Genomic DNA, 9,473 nt, shown 5'->3' on the forward strand with positions numbered 1-9,473 from the left:
ATAGCCATTACGCTAACTGCTGGTCCCCCTCTGCTCTTTTTTTAAAGTGGGTAACGAGGAAGATAATCAGGACACATGGGACAGTCTTAGCTTGAGAGGATCCTTGCAAACCTGGATCTGCTATGTTGATTTCTCTGCCTTTATTTGAGAGTGGTGCAGCTGATCGGGATGGCATTGACCTTGACAGTGGTCAAAATGATGAGGATGACAGTGTAGGGTCCCTTCCAGGTTGGAGCTTTTTTTAAAGTGGGTAACGAGGAAGATAATCAGGACACATGGGACAGTCTTAGCTTGAGAGGATCCTTGCAAACCTGGATCTGCTATGTTGATTTCTCTGCCTTTATTTGAGAGTGGTGCAGCTGATCGGGATGGCATTGACCTTGACAGTGGTCAAAATGATGAGGATGACAGTGTAGGGTCCCTTCCAGGTTGGAGTCAGTCCCTGGGTTGTAAATTTCTTGACTCACATTGAGTCTCCTGGTTGGAATGGATGGACAGATCCGAGGTGGGGACAGGCAAAGCATCTCGAACATGGTGGTGAATGGCCTTCTGGGTTGAGTCGAGGGCCTGTAAAAGCTTGAGTAAAGTATAGTTATGGATTTCAGCTTTTATATTCTCTCTCAATCTCAGGAGGAGAGGTTAAGGTCTTCCAAACATAATTTCATAAGGAAAATATTCCTCCCAGTATGGAGTACATAAGGCTATCTAGATTAAGCGTATTTTCCTCTAACCAGTTCAGCAAGCTTTGTTTTTCCCAGTTGGGTAATCTGGTGTATCTGATTTATGATGACGTGTCCAAGGGCCTTGGGACTATTGATTGGCCTGCCATCTGGTAACAGCAACTATCCTTCAGGTCCTCCTGTAGCCTACTGCTTGTGGGCCAATTTTCCCTCCTCCTGAGTGTAGGAGGGCGAGGATGGGAGGACAGAGTCCGGGGTGGCTACAAGAACTTTTAGTTGCTGGTACAGATGTCTCCCCTCTGGCTAGGTCTCATAATTTTTCTTATTACACAGGCAACTTTTTTACTATTTTCTTCATTTTTGAAGACTGTACTTTCAGAAATAACCTTACTTCTGATTTAGGCAGAAATTAATCTTAATCACTTTAAGGATTACCTGAGGCTTATCCAGTGAGATTGTCAGATGTCCAAGGGGAGCATAGGAGTCTTGGGCCCTATCAATCCTCACTTTCACAGGCCAGCATGGACTTTAGAAGTCCCAAGCTCCCTTCAGAGCTCAGTGCATTCTGTCTCTAGTGACCAATCCCACACTTGGGGACAAGGCCCCAGTAGGAAACGAGGATGCCAGCCAGTCATGGGCATTGTTTAGTACCTGGGCTGCCCACATTGGAAACAGAGTTTCTACTGAGGCAGAGGCTCTGATTTGGGCTGTTTCCAGACCCTGCCCTTAGAGAAATTCCCTGCCTTCAGGATTACCACCAGTGACTACTGGGTGCAGTTTAAGTGAGAGTTAAATCAAAGGTTATGGTGCTTTGTCAATTTGTTACAACATTTTTTTGAGTTATCTGAGAACTTTTTAAAAAGAATATCTGTTCTGAATTGCAAGAGCTCCTGTACTGAGAAGTGAAACTAAATTCCAAGCGATCCTGCAAGGAGCTATTGCCAAGAGGGTGGAGCCCAGTTTACAGGTTTTGCAAAGCATCTGTCTTATTCACTATATAAAAACCCTAGCTGGAAAATGTAGTCTTAATCTAAATTTTTGTTTTTCTAGCTAGTACTCTTGATCATTTAACTAAGGGGAGAGTCCAGTGGGGAAGAGGCCTAACTAAAGAGAAAGGGGAGTACAAGAAGGAAGAAGGCAGGGAGGGAGGAGGCAGCCAGGAGCTCCTGCCTTAACTTGTCTCACCCCATTCCCTGAGACTTCTACCCTATTAAGTACTTGGACAGGGGTTTTTAGCTTTTGTCTCTGATACATAGGCCCAGTCTTTATTAATCGTCCATGTTTATCTTTTCTATCCCACCTTGGGAAGTTTGATATTTTCTGGAGGAATTATTAAACTTGCAAAAATAGAATTACAAAAAAAAAATAGAATTACATATATCCACATATACTGACTGGTAGCTTATGAACATGTACAAACAAATAACAATAGCAACATTTGTTTAACAACTTTTTCAGTGTAAAACTGAATAATCTTACTAGCAAACCCTTCCAATTTTATAAAATTTAAAGACCAACAATAGGAATAACTAAAGCATGTTAACTTAATAACAAGAATTGTAAGGAGGACTCAGAGAGAACCAGGCCACAATGTTTCCATGAGTCCATGTTTAACATTGGATTTATATTTCTTGATATCAATTTTACCTTTTTAACTCAAATGTACGGTTGGCTACTTAACATGCAATTTTGTCAAACATTTTTTACTTTTCTTTGGTTAATTTTGGCTTAACAGTTTAGAAAATCAGTTTACACAGAAAATGAAAATTTTACCCAGTTATATGATTCGATTTTTAGAAACCAGTACCATTCTCTTCCCACTCTCTGTGAATTTCCTTGAAGGCATAACATTAGGATTATAGGCATAGTTCATGTTCTGACAAAAATTCATAACTGACAAAGAAATTTGGCTATATATTCCAATCTAACATAATAACCTATCACATGACTGATAAATATCCCATCATAAGTTCCTGGGAATCTCAAATTATTTTGGAATACAATACATATATAGATGTGTAAGTACATAACATATTTCTACATATAACTCAAATACAAGAAAGTTAGAATTACTTAATTTTACAATGTTTTTCATTTTTATCCAACATATAAAGAATAAGCCTGATCAATTTAACGTCTCCCTTTTGAATGTTTCAGGGACCCTCTGTAAACATCCAAGAGTTACTTTGTGGTCAAAGATCCTCTGTTAGCACTAAAACTAACAACAGTAAAAGCTAGTTATGAATTTGTTTCCCTGTTAGATGTCCACTAGGTAAAATGCTACACACAACACATAGACAAGCAGGTTGATGACTGGCCCTATCCCATTTTGACGAAGATAAGAATGACAAAGACAAAACAAAGCAAAACAGTGCACCCAGAGATCACTGTCACCAAGGGCCCAAGTGACCAAGGACTCGAAGTGCCGTCACAGTTGGCCCTAGGACCTAGAGGTTCCACTGCATCCAGCCCTGCTAAAGTCCCACCAAGGGACCAGCAGTTAGCATAATGGCTATGTCGCTGGACTCCCATGTAGTTGACCATGGTTTGAGTCCCAGGCCCAGCGGCTTAAACTCACGCCAGGCGTGTGTGTGTGTTTGCTCAAGATCCCGAGAGGAGAATGGAGGAGACGGGATTGTGGTATGGCCATCTCCCCTGGGGGGACGATTTCTCGCTTTCTGTCTCTCTGTCTCTCTGTCTTTCTGGCAAGCACATGCACCCTATAGCAAAAACCTCTCAAAATAAATAAATAAAATAAAATAAAATAAAATAAGTCCCGCCAGGAGAGCTTTCAAACCAAAATAACTAGAATCTTACCAGATTCAGGTGCCACAAGTGACTCCAATTTCTTTTTTATTTTTTTTGAGAGTTTTTTTTTTTTTTGAGAGATTTTTGCTATAGAGTGCGTGCGCTTGCCAGAAAGACAGAGAGACAGAGAGACAGAAAGTGAGAAATCACCCTCCAGGGAGATGGCTACGCTGCAATCCTTTCTCCTCCATTCTCCTCTTGGGATCTTGGACATGCATGCACACATGCCTGGCATGAGTTTAAGCCACCGGGTCCGAGACTCAAACTGCGGTAGACTACATGGGAGTCCAGTGACATAGCCATTATGCTAACTGGTGGTCCCCCAAGTGACTCCAATTTCTTTTTTATTTTTTTTGAGAGTTTTTTTTTTTTTTTTGACCAGGGAGGGACAGGGGGGGACAGGGGGGGAAAGAGAAAAGAGACAGAAAGCGAGAAATCACCCCCCAGAGGGGATGCCCACGCCACAATCCCCTCCCTCCATTCTCCTCTTGGGATCCTGGGCATGCACACACAAGCGCCCGGCATGAGTTTAAGCCACCGGGTCCGGGACTTGAACCGCGGTCAACTACATGGGAATCCAGTGACATAGCCATTACGCTAACTGCTGGTCCCACTCCAATTTCTGATCCATGTTTATGAGGCTTCCTTACCCCTCTTGAGACCAGGGACAGGGTGTGAGAAATGTCCTTGTTGGGGCATTATTCTGGGAACCATCTAAGGTTCCCAGATCTCGCTGGGGCCTTCAGATGTTGTAGAGTGCAGCTGAATGAACGACCACCAAAGTCAGATTAAGGTTAAAAGGAGTCTTAGCTGGCCAGCAACTATAGCCTGAGGCTTGGGGGCTGAGAGTCAGAACTGCAGCCCCTACGGAAGTTTGAGCAGTCTTTCTATGGGGGTCAGTTACCAGGGGTTTTAATGCAAGCAATTACAGAAGCTGAATCAAGCAGGTTAATTATTTCTGAGGGCATCCTCTAGACCTTCGTTTAATGGTCTCCATGGCTCTGGGCAGGGGTCTGATGATTGATAGTTACATTGTTAAGGAACAGCTAAACAAAAGGGTTTCAGGCTAGTTAGCAAAGACAGTAACAGGTACAGGATGTTGCCCCGATGCGGTTTTCTGCATGGCTAGCACAAGCTATTTTCTCATGGGAAGAATAAACAGGTTTACAGAAGCAACCAGCCATGTAAGGGTAAGGGTAACAAAATGGATGAACAGTTGCTCATGTGCAAGATCTAACATGCGACTTTCCATAGCTGCACAGAGCTGGACCTGCGCCCAAAGCATGAACAGAAACTCAAGGATGCCAATGTGGTCACTAAAAAAAATAGGCTTCAAATGAACCCCAATTTAAACCAGTGAAACTCATTCTAGACCCTCATTCTAGACCCTCAACAGAACCGCTGTCTTCCTCCTTCCAGGTTTGTTTCCTGGGTGAGATATCCAGGTCTGTCCTATGTGAGTCCTTGGTTGCCACAAGAAGCTGCCTTCACTCCTCCTCTTTGCTGGCCTGCTGTCTTGAGTTCAGGTTCATTCAGTCCCACCTGCAAACCTTATTCTCTCTTGTCTCAGATGTTCTGCACCTACAGGTGTCTCTACACTTTTGGATCCCACCCCAGACTTAAGATGGGCCAGTATGACTGAAACAGGTTTGCACAATGAAACTTCAATTCCTGGCTTTCAGCTCTACCTTTCCTTTCCCACACTTCCCCTCCTCAGAGACCCACCCTGGAGAGAGTACCAATAGATGGCATCACCCTAACTGGTGAGAGGGGTCATGTGGCTGACTGGGCTCCCCTGCAGTCTGATCCCAGCATGTGAGAGTGCCTAGATACTGCTGGTAGCCACTAGGGGGCAGAGGAGCATGCACAAGCTCAGAAACTAAGTCCTGGAGCCCCACCCAGTTTTCCCTTCCCAGGAAGTAGGTGAGACTCTCACTACTGGAGCTTCTTGTACAGAACGTCTCAGTGGAGGGACTGGGGTGAACAGGGTGAGTGCCCATGAGGGATGTGCCTCTACAGGATTCTCCTTCTGTTCTGTAGCTCCATAGAGGTGAGGTGCCCCAAGTGTCTTCTGTCTGATTGCTGTCTTTAGACTTCCTGATCTTCCTGGCTCTGCAGGGGCCTGAGCTCCTGACACCCCAGCAAGTGTTCATATTGCTATAAGGCCAGAAGAATGAGGGCAAGGTGGTGTTTGGTGCATGGCCCTTGGGAATTCATGGTTGAAGGAAATTGTGGGCTTGGTGAAGGATTTTTTTTTTTATTTGTTCCAAGTGAGGATACCCCTACTTTATCCCACAGCCTCCCCTGAGCAGAATGTACAGCCTGGATTCTGTTTTGAATGTTCCCAGGCTTCTGGGAAGGATCCGGGCTTCTTCCTTTCTCTTTGAGAGTCTCTGTCCCTTTCCTACTCCAATCCCCTTCAGAACTCTTACAGGAGGGTCCTGGCAGCCACCAAGGAACAGGAAGAGGACTCACCTGGATGGACAAACTTCCCCAAGACTTCTCTCAGCTCCTGTTAATAAGGTCCACACCTAAGGCAGAGCTGGAATCTGTACTCCTGTCTGTTCTGGCTGACAGCTGCAATGGTCCAGAGTTGTATTTGCGGCTCTGGTGTCTTCAGGAAACCTCTCCTGCTCTCTGTCCCTCTCCTCTTCTTCTCGTCCTTGGTAGTCAGTGATGTGCCAAGTGTGGGCAGTGGGGGGGGGGGATGCCCATTGCATGAAACCATGTCTACTGTCCTTTCCCACTCCTCCACCTACCTGACTCTCTAGGTCCTTCCCTATTATGAAGGGGATCCACGATCTCACCCTGAGAGCCCCTCCGTGGACAGTTGTGCTTCTGTCCAGTTCATAGCCCTTACCTAAGTCCCCTGGGGGAAGCTGCCTCCTACCCACCCACATCCTGACAGAAACTGAAGGAGTACCTTCCCAGCCACTAGGGCCCAGGCCCTCTCTGCTTAGGCCGGGTTTAGGACACCTCTTCCCTGTTTTTCCTTTTGACTTATTCTATTGCACATTTGGACTTTGGCTCTATGGCCCAGACCCTGGCTGTGTTACTTGGGCATGGTCCAGGAGTGCTGATGCAAGTAGAGCAGAATCAGTTGTAACTCTTGAACCCAACCACTGTGGATACGGTTAATCTTGTAGGTGGGTGCATCTGTGTGAGCACCTGTGTGGGCTCTTGTGTGGACACAGGAGGGCAGACAAAAGTGAGCAGGAAAGGGATGAGTTTCTGAGCACTGATATTGTGTTTGAGCAGAACATACCATTTTCTTTCTTTTTTTGAGGGGGGGGGAGAGGTTTTTTTTTTTTTTTTTTTTTTTTGCTATAGGGTGTGCGCGCTCACCAGAAAGAGAGAGACAGAGAGACAGAAAGCGAGAAATCACCTCCCAGGGGGGATGGCCACACTACAATCCCTTCTTCATTCTCCTCTCAGGATCTTGAACATGCACCCATATGCGCCCGGTGTGAGTTTAATCCACCGGGTTTGGGACTCGAGCCACGGTCGGCTACATGGGAGTCCAGCAACATAACCATTATGCCAACTGTTGGTCCCAGAACACACCATTTTCAAGAGCACATCAGTACTTGCAAAACAGTCCAAAGAGCATAGAGGTGGGGCCGGTGTAGAAAATGTTTCAGAAAGACCATTATCAGCAAGGAGTGTGCACACTCCATGCAGAGTCTGGAGGCCGGGCTCTCCCTGACTGAGGAGACCAGAACTGTTTTGACAGGTACCTGCTGGTGTCCGTCCTCTGTGAAGCCATGTGGCTCTACCTGGCAGCCCTGGTCGGCCTGTACTACCTTCTGCGCTGGTACCGGGAGAGGCAGGTGGTGGGCCAACTGAGAGACAAGTTCGTCTTCATCACGGGCTGTGACTCGGGCTTCGGGAACCTGCTGGCCAGACAGCTGGACATGCGAGGGCAGAGGGTGCTGGCTGCATGTCTGACAGAGAAGGGGGCCGAGCAGCTGAGGCGCCAGACCTCAGACAGGCTGGAGGAGACAGTGACCCGGGATGTCACCAAGACAGAGAGCATCGCGGCTGCTGCCCAGTGGGTGAAGGAGCACGTGGGGGACAGAGGTACCACCCGCATTCCTGTTGATGACTCTTGGTTTCTTTCTATCTGTGTCAGAAATACCTCCTGTTTACTCCCTGGAGAGTTCCAGAACTACTTTTCCAGGCTTGAAATGATTCAAACTTTCCTGCCCTACCCCCCACCTTGCCAACCTGAACCCTTTCTCCTTCCATCTTCCACCTCCTGACCTTGGAGCTCTGCAGTCTTGGTGAGATTTTACTCTGAGGAAATTCCTGTCTATTTCCCCCACTTCTCCTGACACAGAAGCTCAGGGGGCTTAATGCTGAGTGTTGTGATTAGAGATAAGGGCTGAATTTCCGGGAGAGGGGTGGACCCTGGGGCAGGGACTTGTGGGTTTGTGGGGTGGGGCCCTGCTGGAGCTGGGCTCAGCTTCTCAGCACTTCATTTTGGATTTACCTGGGACGTATTGTTGTCTACAGAGAGGGCTGAGATCCTCCCCATTCTCAGTTGAGGACATGACTATGAAGATTTAGAAGGATCAAAATCTAGGAAGGGCCCACTTTTCTGTCTTTTTATTTGCACTACAATATTTTGTGTATCTTAACATGATGTGAAACCAGAACATGGATCTTTTCTCTAAGTATGAATGTAAAATATGAACATTACTGAGCAATATAAAGATGAAAATAAAATTTGCTCTTAACAAACCATAATAAATACTGTTTAGATGTTGACCTAATTGAGATTTATGCATTGTGTATCTTATTATTTTTATTTAAAAAATATGAGCACATTAACTATATGATGAACATATTTTATGATATATAGCTAATGTCATAGAATATTCTGCTTTTTTAAGAATTATTTTATTTAACGTTATTTATTTATTTATTTATTTTAATTTGACCAGAGAGGGACAGAGAGAGAGAGAGAGAGAGAGAGAGAAAAAAATATTTATTTATTTATCTATTTATTTATTTTAAAGAATTATTTTATTTAACTTTATTTATTATTATCATTATTATTTTTCAGGTCAATCAGAGAGAGACAGAGAGAGAAAGAGAGAGAGAGGAAATGAGAAAGCCAGCCACCAGGTCTGAGACTTGAACCGTGGTCAGCCATGTGGGAGTCCAGCGCCTTTAACCACCATGCCACCTGCCAGCCCCTATTTATTTATTTATTTTTAATAATGGTATTTGGGCATGTGCATTTGTTGGAGAAAGAGAGACAGCGAGAGAGAGAAAAAAAATGAGAAAACACTGTCTGGTGGAATGGCCCTGCCACAATACCATCTTCTTTATCCTCCTCTCAGAAGTCCGAGCACATGCATTCATGTGCCGGGTATATTCTTTAAGCTTCTAGTTCTGGGTCTCTAACCCTACCTTCATGCATGTGGGTTCCAACTGCCCAAACTATTCTGCCACCATTTGGTACCTAGAATATTTTATCTTTTGATACAGCAGTATGCATTTAAACACATGTAATGGAGGTATTTGACATTGTTTGTAACATTTGATTGTCCATAGATTATGTTGGTAAACTTTTATTTATCTGAATCCTTGTAATCACACATGTTGATTGCATTCTTACAAATAAAATAACATTCTGAAAGAATGTGCATACCCATAGGACAGGGCATGTTTCTGAGCAGGGAAGAACCTTGTAACCCTGGACCAATTCTTCTAGATTAATGGCAGCCTCTCTATACCCCAACTCCACGAATCCACTTCTCCTGTGCTCCTCGGATCTGTACCTTGGAAACTCTAACCAGGAATTGGGTTTGGATGTTTCAGATTGGTTACCTGAAACTCGGTGAACTTGGTACTGAGAGGAGGTGGTGAAGGAGGGTGGTTTCTGGGTGGGTGGAAAAATGGGGACATTTTCAGAGCAGAGGGTGGAGTCTGTGTACTGGAGTATGGGATGAGCTGCCTTGGCTCCTCTCAAGTCCT

General features: G+C 45.0%; 1 protein-coding gene and 1 long non-coding RNA gene across 5 annotated transcripts in view; one reads left to right on the top strand and one right to left on the bottom strand.

The window, feature by feature from the left end:
• Positions 1–325: 325 nt before the first annotated feature.
• LOC106734241 (uncharacterized) lies at positions 326–6,805 on the bottom strand. The gene is made up of 2 exons (XR_001369933.2): positions 5,964–6,805; positions 326–576 (listed from the first exon to the last, which is right to left on the bottom strand). It is a non-coding gene; the product is annotated as an uncharacterized LOC106734241 (long non-coding RNA).
• Positions 5,382–9,473, top strand: part of LOC102473037 (retinol dehydrogenase 16) — an 11,971-nt gene continuing 7,879 nt past the window's right edge. Inside the window, exons 1-2 of one of the 4 annotated variants that reach the window (XM_006171915.3) lie at positions 5,382–5,476; positions 7,222–7,568. In XM_006171915.3, coding sequence (XP_006171977.1) covers positions 7,253–7,568 — 316 coding nt within the window. In that variant the 5' untranslated portion in view covers positions 5,382–5,476; positions 7,222–7,252. Of the gene's footprint in view, positions 5,539–7,012; positions 7,569–9,473 lie in introns of those variants that run through there. The other 3 variants (XM_006171916.3, XM_014585583.2, XM_027769624.1) reach the window with 3 other exon arrangements.

This window comes from Tupaia chinensis, unplaced genomic scaffold (genome assembly GCF_000334495.1).
Source record: "Tupaia chinensis unplaced genomic scaffold, TupChi_1.0 Scaffold150006_1, whole genome shotgun sequence".
Classification (NCBI taxonomy): Eukaryota; Metazoa; Chordata; class Mammalia; order Scandentia; family Tupaiidae; genus Tupaia; species Tupaia belangeri.